This window comes from Corvus hawaiiensis, chromosome 4 (assembly GCF_020740725.1).
Source record: "Corvus hawaiiensis isolate bCorHaw1 chromosome 4, bCorHaw1.pri.cur, whole genome shotgun sequence".
NCBI classification, from domain to species: Eukaryota; Metazoa; Chordata; class Aves; order Passeriformes; family Corvidae; genus Corvus; species Corvus hawaiiensis.
Window position 1 is genome coordinate 15,936,201 of NC_063216.1, and position 12,273 is coordinate 15,948,473.

At 40.8% G+C, this 12,273-nt stretch overlaps 1 protein-coding gene across 1 annotated transcript in view; it reads left to right on the plus strand.

The window, feature by feature from the left end:
* Positions 1-12,273, plus strand: part of ANO2 (anoctamin 2) — a 149,195-nt gene that overhangs the window by 119,342 nt on the left and 17,580 nt on the right. The window contains exons 17-20 of the mRNA XM_048300126.1: positions 26-137; positions 1,350-1,407; positions 2,262-2,362; positions 9,816-9,964. Coding sequence (XP_048156083.1) covers positions 26-137; positions 1,350-1,407; positions 2,262-2,362; positions 9,816-9,964 — 420 coding nt within the window. The remainder of the gene's footprint in view (positions 1-25; positions 138-1,349; positions 1,408-2,261; positions 2,363-9,815; positions 9,965-12,273) is intronic.

Genomic DNA, 12,273 nt, shown 5'->3' on the forward strand with positions numbered 1-12,273 from the left:
CTGGTTTGCTTTTTTTTCCCTCCAGAAATACCAAAAACAGAGAAAACTTTTGAGGAAAGACTGGTTTTGAAGGCATTCCTACTGAAGTTTGTGAATTCTTATGCATCAATTTTTTATGTTGCCTTTTTTAAAGGAAGGTAGGATAACTATCCTTTACATATAGGTAGTTTTGTACATATATTTTTATATATGTGTCTATATTAGTGGATCTGTGTTATAAAATGGACACAAAGGCTTGGGACTGCTCATCTTTGCCAGCTCTGAAAAAATATCATTGACAGGGTTATTTAAAGTTAATAATTACTTTTAGTTTTAAAAGAGGGTGTCGTTTTTATAGTGAATGGTGGTGCTTACAGGCCTTCACTTTCCACAGCTTAGCAAATTTTCCTTGAAGCATCATTCAGGAAAGAAAGGTTTTCCTGTTTCATTTAAAATTACAGAACTCTTTCTATTACTTTCTCATCATTTTGCACTATTCTCTCATATCAAGTTAAATTAAGAAATAGTTACAGTCAACTGGCAAATGAAGTGATTGACCAAAAAGCTAATTCAGCTGTCCTGCTAAATAAGTGTGGCTTCCTATGGGCTCAGGATCCTTGTCTTTTGGGACCCAGTCATCCACATGCTTTTGAACAGGAAGCTCAAAATGATTCTTTGCTAAAACTTTGGCAAAAAAATGTTTAAAACATTCTGGATTCTGTTTCCTATCATTTTGCTCTTCCTTTTGGGGGCTGTAATGTTTATTAATCTTTGCTCTTCACTAATCCTATCCAGCACCTTTGTTTTGAGGATTAATGATGCATTTTGCCAGCGGTTGCAAATATTGTTAGACACCAATGAAAAAAATCACCACATTCTCTCTTTTTTGGCCATAATTTTGTGTTGTATGGCTAGAATAAAGCCAATATCATTGTTTCTCCTGGCGTAGCCAGAAGATTCTTGGTTGTGTATAGATGTGTAAATAATTCCATTCAGGGCATTACTCCCATGTAAGAGAATCTGAATAAGGATATGTGTCCCCAGATTTATTTGTGATCTCTAAGCAAGTGAGGGAGTTTATTATTATTTTTTTTTTAGCACAGAAAAGTATTTTATTAAAATTATTTTATCCAGATGTAGCAGAAAACCATTTGTAGAGCCTATTGCTTTGAAATAATCAAAGCTGAATAGGTGCTGAGCCTTTGAAAATTCATGTTGAAGAAGCTGCTTTTGAAATATTTTGGCTAATATGAATGAATAATTTTGATTTCAAAGTTAACATGTTCTTGTGTTTTTAAATTAAATCATGGTGTCAAAATTAGCTTACTTGTCTATTCTTATACTAGTTTATCTATTATTACTGCTTTCAGGTTTGTTGGCCGTCCTGGTCGCTATGTGTACGTGTTTGAAAGTTATAGGATGGAAGAGGTAAGTACATATGAAATTAAAATTACCAAAAAATCCCTTACACAAAGAAATACGTCTACAGTGTTCAGTGGACTACAGACAACAGGGGAAAAATAGAAAAAATGTTGAAACAGGAGGTTAAATTTTCAACTTGAATAGGCAAATCCCAGGGTTTCCATCTAAGGCAACTTTGTATTCTTTCTTTCTGCAATGTTGACCATTTCATGGTCTTTCTTAGGTAAAGCTTCACCATTTCTATGCTTTACAGATGGGCACTAAGGCACAAACATTCCATGATTTGGTTGAGGCCCTTGGGAAATGTGAATCTGGCTTCCCATTCTGCAGATCGCTGGAAGCTTGGCAATTTTTACAGCTTAAAAACCTGCAGCCATTTTGTGCTAAACCTGTAAACATCTTTTTTTTTACCAAATTCCCTCATGAAAGGGAATGCTGTGGGTATTCCCTTGAAAACTGGGAGATGTACTCAGGCTTTGACAGTAAAGCTGACATAAAAGTCTTTTCAAGGCTGAAGGCTTTTCCCCCCCCCGGGAGATATCAGGTTGGAACAGTATTGGTGATACTGCATTATGTTTATTAAATTGATTATATAGTAAATATTTTTAAAGGAAATATAGGAGCCCCAGGGCACAGTGAGTTATTTCAGAGTTCTGCATATTTTCCATTATGCAGTTTTATGAGTGGAGATGAAATACCTTGTCAAGCATAGATTTGCAGTGATCGATGAGCTCCATGATCCCACACAAATCGGTGGCAGGGACAGTGGGCACATGGAAACACGGGGAGCTCTCCCCAGTGGGTATTTTTAAATTAATTCTCTTAATCCCTTCACACTCTCTGGTTTTGTTTAATTGCAGTGTGCTCCAGGAGGGTGTCTGATGGAACTCTGCATTCAGCTGAGCATCATCATGCTTGGAAAGCAACTGATTCAAAACAACCTCTTTGAAATTGGAATCCCGTATGTATCCCAGCCTTTTCCATTATGTGTTATTCCTATGGCACAGTAAATCAAAGGCTTGATCCCTATTCAGCTAAATGGGACTTTTGCCACTGCCTTCAGAGAGTTCTAATTGAATGTGATGATAAATCACATTTTTGGTTGTGGTGAAATGATCTGGTTATATTTTATGTTGAATAATTGGCTGTATCTTCACTAAATGGCTTAAAGAAAGTGATGGAATATATGAAATAATTGATTTAAATTAATTTCAGAAACCAGGGAAAACAGGCAAGGTATGATAGATCTCCTGGGAAGTTTCAGAGAAGCTCTCAGGACAGCAGTATTGAATACAAATTAGCACAAAGTGGAGGGGAGATAGCGTGGGGGAAAGCAATAGCCCATAAAAGATGTTGAAATCTATTACTTGATCTATGACTATTTTACGGGTTTAGGGATGAAATCCACACATTTCCAAGGTGCCTTTGTGTCAGTCTGTGATGGTGCAGGAGCTGGAGCAAGCAGAGATACTGACACACTGCTCAGTGCCTTTCTGTCACAGGCTGCTTCAGTGCTCAGTCCCCTGCTCCAAATACAGCAGGAAAACTCTCCCCATCTGTCACCAGTGCCAAGGGGATCTCCAGGCCCTGGGAATCCACTGAGAAAGTCCTGCTCCTGCCTCTTGGGAGGTTTGCTTCATGGTGCCAGTGGCCTGTGAAATGTTGGAGAGGAAGAGTCTGGTTTAGATGTCTCAGCTTCACTGAAATGAGGGAGAACCTTCCAACTCTAGTGTCAGCAGCTTTTAGGTCACATCCATAAGGCCGTGAAGATGCTAACTAGAAATCAAGCAGAGTGATTCTTAAAAGATATGAAATATATTTCAAATGAGCCCTTTCCCTCCCTTTTTTCAGGAAGAACCACTTTTCTTTTTCTTGCAAGGAATTTAAATAGAGAGAGAAAAAAAATTCCCAAACAAATCAGATGTGGATTATGGATGGTTTCATTATTTTTGTGTCAAAGTTCAATAGGGAGGCCTGTTTTCTGTCTGCATCTTATTGAGTTTACATTTTATTTTGAGAAAAGGGTGGTAAATCATTCCCAAAATATCTGACATGTTGAAGGCTTAAAGCTTTCTCAGTGTAAACCTACTGTAATTTGTTTCTTGTCTTCCAAAAACTTACTGCTACTGGACTTTTTTAATGGGGATTTTATGATGTTACAAATACTGTATTTATTATTTTTGACTCATGAAAGCATGGGCTGATCCAGTCCAAACAGAAAGTCACATCCAATTATTTTTCATTTCCTTCCCTTCGGTGCAAGAATGCGATAATTTCATCCCATTTTTCTCCCTCAGATCTGCTCCCCCATCCTTCAGCCAACAAACTGTGGTGGCCTCAATTTTTAAAACTGTTTAAAAACAAACACACTTTCATCCTCTCCTTCCTAGATAAATACCTCATTTCAGTCACAATGCTATCTTGTCATCCCTGAATAAACATATCTGCTTTTCCTTTGCTTGTCTGCATTCCCAAAAAAATGGTGTGTGTATCTGTAGGGCTCGGTCCTTCTCCCTGGACATGTTTCCACCAGGAGAATCCCTAATCACTTAATTAAATCAGAGTTAGCCTTCTATTCCTGCATGGACCACTCTACTGGTTTGGGCTGGATCCGTAATGGTACCAGCAGCTGCATTTTTCAGCCCCTCTTGCCTTGTGCCTCTTTGGAGGGAATGAGAGTCGGAGTGAATAGCACAAATTCTTCCATGGGTTCTCTGTATTTTCACTGTGGGCAGAGTCCAGGTGCTGCCACCAACCTTCTCCATATGGAGAGGCAGGAGGGAATGGCATAAATGGTGATTTGCTCCTCAGAATCTGGTGCTGTCCCCTGCACATCTGTAACATGGAAGCACCTCTCTGCTGAGTTATCTGATGACCCACTTCAAAAGGCTTTTCTTCCTCATTGAAATCTCAGGATTTCAAGATTTTTTTTCAGGAAACATTTTGATTTCATTCACCAGAAAACCCAAGGCATTTTAGTTGATTTGCAGAAAATCACAAAGCTGTCCCATTTGCTCTTTCCCCTCAAAAAATACTGCTAAGTAGAGGTAGAGTGAGTTTGCAAGCAACAGTCATCCTTCATGTTTCTAGAATCCCAAATGTTGCTAGAATTGGGAAGTGTCTTTCCATGTCTTCATTGGGCTTCATCCACAATCAGTGCTGGATGAGGAGGGAAACTTCAGATGGCAGCCCTGCAATTTTAGGGTCGTGGAGGACACATCCTTGCTTTTTCCTTCAGTTTTTCTGTAGAAACTGCTGCCACAGCTATAATAGATGTAATTGCTGTTCTCCTAAACCTTGTGTGGTTTGTTTATTTTTGATTTCTTCATCCAACAATATCAAACCAGCTAGGTAAATGCAACAAGATTTGAATTATAGAGAACTAAGCCCTCTTGAACTGAAATGTGTGTTCTGTGGGACTGGAATTCACAAGTTTAACAGATGTAAATATGCCACAGTTCACTCAGATGTGTCACATACCATCATTCTTTTACTGTTGCCACAGGAATTGACCCTAAAAGGCTGCAGGGCTTGAAAGCCTTAACCCAGAGTTCCTTTAAGACTCCTTTTTGTTCAGTTCTGGTTTTTTTCTGAACTTATTGAAAAAAAAATCCATGTGGTTATTTTATTACTCTCTGTCTTTGACCTTGGTGCTAAACCCTTAGGGTGAAATCCTGGCCCCATTGAATTGAACAGCAAAACTCCTATTGAATGTAGTGAGGCCATGGTTTTGGCCCTTTTATTCAGCATCAATTTCCATCAGTCCCTTCAAAATGCACTTAACTATGCTGGATGAGAATACCAAGAGTTAGTAAAATCCATTTAAAGACACCCCTTCATAGCTGTTATCTCTTATGTTGTTTTTCACCTTTACTAAATTAATCTCAATTAAAGGTTTGGGTGTGGTTTTTTGCCTTTTTTTTTTTTTTTCCCTTTCCTTTCCTGTTTTTGGTTGTTGTTGTTTTCCTTTGATTAAGAAACCAATAATCCCCAAACACAACTGAATCTCCTGTAGAATCCAGGATATCTGAGTGTGCCGAGGAAGCATGGCTGTACCACAAGTTTGTGGAAGAGAACAAGAAGTTTAGACACTTTTGTTCTCCCCCTGCCTCCTTCTTGTGCCTGTGAATGTGAGAAGGTGTTTCTCTCTGTGAACAGACTGCAGGAGTATGACTGAAGGAAAGCCTGGATCTTCAGTGTTCCTTCCCAAAAGTGGGAAACAAAATTATAGGTGAGGACACAACAGTCTGGGTTGCTGCTCTTCCTTTTGCCCAGACACAAGTGCTCCAGCTGCTCACCCTGAGAATCTTTTCTGTTTAGCTTTCTCCCTGTACCTTTTTTCATCATGCTACAACTCAAAAGCATCACCTGGAAGGAGAGCCTTAAAAAAACCCATCTGACATAAATAGTTCTTTGCTCCTGGCAGCTGGATTCTAGGCGTTTTCTGTCTTTTCATGTAAAGCCTCCACATGCCTCTCTGTTCTAGCAAGTATTCAGAGAATCATGGAATTACAGAATGGCCTGGGTTGTAAGAGACCTTAAAGACCATCTAATTCCAACCCCCCTGCCATGGACAGGGATACCTTCCACTAGCCCAGGTTGCTCAGAGCCCCATCCAGCCTGGCCTTGGACACTGCCAGGGATGGGGCAGCCACAGCTTCTCTGGGCAACCTGTGCCAGGGCCTCAGCACCCTCACAGGGAACAATTTCTTCCTGATATCCAATCTAACCCTCCACTCTGTCAGTGTGAAGCCATTCCCCATTGCCCTGTCACTCCAGACCCTTGTCAAGAGCCTCTCACCATCTTTCCTGTGGGCTCCCTTCAGGCACTGCAAGGCCACAATTGAAGTCACCTCAAATCCTTCTCTTCTCCAGGCACAACAATCCCAACTGTACAGCCACTGAAGACACAAACACTTGTGCCAATAAAGTAATTTTCCTGCATCTGTCCTCTTTCAGCTTCTCTTCCAGATGCCCCACCTCTTCAGCCTCTATCCATTCTACTGTGTCTCACTCCACAAATTTCTCATTTTTCCCATGTCATTGTCATGCTTTCCCCTAGATCCCCCAAATCCAGCTGCTCCTTCTTACTGTATAAATAGATAAACTGTTCAATCACCTCTCTGTTTTTTGAAAAGGAGCCTTCATCTAATCACCATGTGCTTACAGCCCAGCCAGGATCACTTGGAGCTTGATTCCTTTCTTTTCATCATATTTTTCTCAAAAGCTCGAGGGTTATTGACAGGTGGGGCTGTAGTGATTTTATGCTCACTTCAGATGCTTGTTAACATCTGTGCTTAATGGTTATACTGGGAAGTACAATCAGCATAATTCAACCACATTACCACCTCCTACCTAACACAATAATTTCATGCCAATCTCCTGTGAGAAGCTGCAGTGTCATTTTTAACTGCTCTAGACACAGCCTGACAAAAAACTGTTCATTTTCTTTCTCTCTCATCCTACATCCATTCATCTCACATGCTGCTCAGTCTCCTTTAAGATGCACCTTGCTTTTTGATATTGGCTGGCAGAAGGACCAGAAATTATGGCTCTTCGACCCTCTACAGTTTTCCCTCTTTGCCTAGGTTTGTGTGGAGTCATGAAACTTTGCTGCATGAGCTTCTTCAGCACAAAGCTTCTGGAACACTCATCCTGAATGGGCAAACCTGCCTCCTCTTCACTGTGAGGGGGCTGCCTGGCAGAAACAAATCAGAAGCTAAAAGAACTCTTTTACTGTCAATCTTCTTTAAAAACATCTATCTGGATAATTAAGAAACAGGCTTCAAACAAAGGCATTTAAGAAGCATACTCAGTTTTAGCATCACAATCACAGGTACAGATATAGGGTTCTGCAAAACTCATTTTCATTGCCCTACTGCTGCATAGCTGGAGAATAACACCCTGCAAATCCTCCGTCTCTGTTCCTTTAACTTTCTGACAGATTTCTGCTTGGTCTCAAACTTCACATGCTTGGATATAACACAAAGGTACTTTTTTTTTGTGTGGAAAATTTGAAGTAATTAGTTTGGCTTTCTTTCAGTCAGTTGATCTTTTACAAAAAAATACATAAGAAGCATACACTCTTCAAGGCTGAGCTCCAAATGGTTAAAGGTGCTGTTCCTCATGCCTGGCTTAGAGATAGCCAGATGAAAAATTAAAAATTATTCTGAGCAACTGAGCCCTGGATTTGGTGTATTCCCAAATAAACACTAAAAACAACAACTATTGTTTTAGTTACTGGGTTCTCGTGGGAGGTGTGTGTATGCATTAAACTCCAGAACTGGATTCTGTGGTGCTGTGGCTGAAGGATTAGATCACACGTGCACAGACTTCACACCTAAACACACCCAAATTTTATCTCAGCTGCTGCTGCGCTGTGATAACGAGATGGTCTTCACTCTCATCTGCCCACAGAAGTGTGAGGGACATTTGTAGCTCAAATCTTTTCATTGGAACAGAAATCAGCGCTGTCTTGAGCTTATTGTTTACCACCCTCTGAGAGTCCGTCACATTAGGAAACTAATTGGGATATGTTGGAAGAGATCTTGGGAATTCTTTGATTGTTTTCAATCCTGCCCCAGCCTCCTACCCTCTGAATGCTACATCACCTCTGTCACAGATAAGTTCCCTTGGCTGCCATAAAGGCAGATGGGGAGAAAGGGAATTTTAGTGTCTTGAAATGGCTGAATTTGCATGATGTAGGAGGTAAATGTCTGTAAGGATTAATCTAATTCTGTCTTGTGAAGCATTTTAAATTTCCCCACACCCCTTTATTAAAACTGTGTAATCTGAGTGTCCTGGGTACAAGTATTGCCAAAGTACTGATGAAGTTACCATCAGACTTTTGAGCTACATCTTCATTCCATCTCAAACAGAAGGTGGAGTTGTCCTGTTGATTTTTGAAGCTTTGTGATCCAGGTTCTGAGAGGGCCTGATGCAATCTAGACCTGTTTAAAGAGTGTCCTCCAATCCCCAGTTCCTCCATACTGGTGATGGAATGGAATGGGTCCTGTAAACACTGGGCAGTGGAGAAATTCCTCAGCCACTGTGGGCATTTCCAGGCTGCTACAGAGCCTTGTGTGGTGCTGGGACAGAGTGATCCCATGGCTCAGTGTAAGTTTGGGAATAAAGCAATAAACCCACACAGCAAAGCCTTTATTGTGTTTGCCAGCTTTTGTTCCCCAGCCTTGCCCTGCTACTGAAGTCAGGGTCCAGGAAAAGCGGTTCTGCTTCACTGGAGGTCCAAAGGAAAACCCCTTCCCCCAAATATTCCTGTCTCCAGGCCACACACCTACAGTTCAAAGGGTTTATCACAAGCTGTGGGGGAAGAGTTTGTGGGAGAGCCCTGCTTACACTACTGGCAAAACATCACTGGAATTAGTCTGGATTTTCACTCATGGCATGTATGTGAAGAACTGTAAAATAGTGCCGCATGTTTTTGTGGAAGATGAATATCACCTGCAAAAGAAAGACATGCAATAAGTATAAATCTGGCTATTTTATGCTAATTCCACTGTATTTTGCTGCCTTGACTTTGAAGAAATACCTCATTCTACTGTGGTTTTCCACGGGAATTTCTCAGTGTGTGAAACAGCGTGGAGTTGTTGATGCATATGTATTTAAAATATCATGGGGGGGGAGGCATTGGGAAAACTTTACTCTTCATTTAGAAAAGGATTCACTTTAATTTATTTGTCATTGTCATGAAATTTGTATCCCCATCTCAGTGGGACGGTGTTTGATACTTCTATTCATGCTGTCAGAACATTCTTGCACCCTCTTTGTTTGGAAATATCACATAATCACAAAATGGTTTGGGTTGGAAGGGACCTTGAAGACCATCTGGTTCCAACCCTCTGCCATGGGCAGGGACACCTCCCACTATCCCAGGTTCCTCAGAGCCCCACCCAGCCTGGCTCTGAGCACTTCCAGGGATGGGGCAGCCACAGCTTCTCTGGGCAACCCATGAATGTCTGGTAATTTTTTTACCTTAAAAGTCTATTATACTGGATGTTCCTGATTTTTATAGTGAGAGAAAAGTGCACCTGTGGTAGATACATGGTATGAAGCTATCACATTTTGTATTTTGTTAAGGGACAGGTGCTCACTGCGTTGTTCTTGAGAGTACTGATTACTAATATTATTTAGGTCCAAAGATCTTCAGGAAGATCCCCTTGGAATAGGCATCTAGAGAGAAAAATCATTATAAAGTACTGTGTTCAACTCCAGCAGCTTGTACCTGTCAATAAACAGCATCAGAACTTCACAGGGTGGGGTAAACTCACCCTGTGATGCACCAAAGTAACACAAGAGTAATTTTGTGTTGCTCTGCAAAGACTTGGGCCAAATCTTGCAGGCAAAAAAAAAAAAAAAAAAAAAGACTTGGTTCAATCAGAACTTTTGTTCCTCAGGAAGCTCAAGAAGCTATTGAGGAAGCTGAAGGATGAAAGAACTGAGCCAAAGGAAACGGACCCCAACCAATCAAAGGACCCTCAGCAATGGGATCTTGACTACGTCTTGGAACCTTTCACTGGGCTGACTCCAGAATACATGGAAATGAGTAAGTTTTTGGCATTTCCTTTCCCTTTCTGCAATAACCATGGCTTTACATAGGACTGTATGTCAGAAGTCGTCATGAGAAAAGGGAAAAAACACCTCAGCACTTGTAGTTTGCAGAAATTCCGTGCGAGCCAGCAGGACTATGAGACTATCATGGTGCCAATGGAGCAATAATGATGAATCCCAGTATCTGTTAGTACTTCTGTTGTCAGATTCCATTGTTCCCAGCTGAGAAAAGTGCACAGAAACCATTTAGCCACAGAATCAATAGCTATGGTTGGAAGGGATCTCTGGAGATCATCTGGTCCAGCCTCCTGCTCAAAGCAGGCTCAGCTACAGGATGTTGCTCAAAGACTTGTCCAGTTGGGTTTTGAATATTTCCAGGGATGGAAACTCAACAGCTTTCCCAGTATTTGAACACCCTTACACCAAGGATTTTTTAATGGTTAAATTGCACTCCCTACATTTCCATTGATGCCCTGTGCCTCTTGTCCTTTCACTGGGTGCCCTTGAGAAGGTTTCAGCTCTGTCTTCTCCAACCTGCCGCATGGGTAAGATCCCCTGAGCCTTCTTTTCCTGTGGTGCAGCAATCCCAGTGCTCTCAGCTTCTCCTTGTTCATCAGGTCCTTTGGTCCCTTAACCATCTCAGGGGCTCTCCAGTGGATTCACTGCAGTGTGTACATGTTTTTCTTCTACTGGGGACCACAGCCCTGTAGTTGCCTCATGAGTAGACCCTGGAGAGGCAGGAAAGGAGAAAGTAGGAATGGTATGGGAAGGACTGAAATAATCCATGCAGACCCAAGCTTTAGGACATAGAAGAATTCAGGGAGAAGCACAATGGGCATGGTATCTAAAACCAGACATCTGTTAAATATTGAATGTGGCAACTCCTGTTTTAACAAGTCATTATTCTCAAAATATCTGAAAGAAAACACATTTTATGGCAAAAAAATTAAATACCATATATGGTTTATCTCTCTGTACAGAAATAATCTTGGTTTGTAGATAAAATTTATAATCTAAATATAAATGCATATTTGAAAATTTATAGACTGGTAGATTTATGTAAATCTATAAATATGTAAGTTATTTTACATGATGGCAGATTTGGGGATGTCTTATTAATGTGTTTAGGATCCAAACCTTGCCCTCTGTAGTGCCATCAAGAATCCTCCACCTCCCATTATCTCCCTCTCAATTGTTCCAACTCACCTTAGGATCTGTCTGTGTTGCAGCTTCTATTGCCTTATCCCCTTCTGCACATGATGTCACTTCATTGAAAAATTATCCTTTAGGATTGGTTTTTTTCTATGCATTACTTCAGCCCAAGATGATTTTTCTTCCTGTGAACTTCAAGCAAGCTTCTTTGTAATTTTTGAAATTAAGCAATGGTGAAAAAACTATAGATATTTTTTCCCTATAAAAATTTTCTATGCTCAGGAATAACTCAGAAATATCTGTGTTTTAACAACCCAAATTTCTTGGTTAGCTAGTTCTGTCTAAGGACTAGGACCTTTAGTTACCAGTAACAAATATATACTGGTGTGATGTTTGTCAGCATTGCTTGGGTTTGCTGTCAGTGGCCTTGATTCTGCTGTGGGAAAAGTGATGCTCCAATGCTGCGAGCTTGAACATAATTTCCAAAAAGTCAGATTTGTTTCATGGGTTCATTTAAGGCCACCTACTCAGAAAGGAAGCAGGTCAGTAGTCTGTCCTTCAATGAAGAAAAGCTACATTGGGTTTTTCCTTCTCTGTGTTTTGACTTCAGAGTACCTCTTGGAGCTCCCATGTTTAGCCATTTGTTATGCTGTCCCTTAGGGAACTGTTTGGGTTTTTCTAATTTTAGGAGCAATTTCTAGAAATTGCCAAGATGAGTCAAATTGTGGCCACTGAAATGAGTAGGTTAATGTGTTTTTTTTTAAAAAAAAAAAGAAATGCAGAAGTACCACCATAGTCTGTTAAGATTTGGGGGTTTCTGTTCCAGGGAAGTGGTCCCAGCCCCAAGCCTGGGAAGAATTTGGACAATGCTCTCAGGAACACAGAATTCTTGGGCTGTCCTGTGCAAGCCAGGAGTTGGACTTTGATGGTTCCCTTCCAACGCAGGATATTCTATGATTCTATTCCATGGCTCTGACTTGTAGTGTCAGGGTGTAAGCTACTGATATAAATCACTGCACACTAAGCCTGTAATTTAGATTAGTCCCTTGTGCCGTGATCATGAACCATGGCGAGCGCCTCAGCCTGCAGCCGCTCAGGGATGATTCAGGGAAAATGAATGGATGAATTATTGATCTAAACATTTGTTTACAG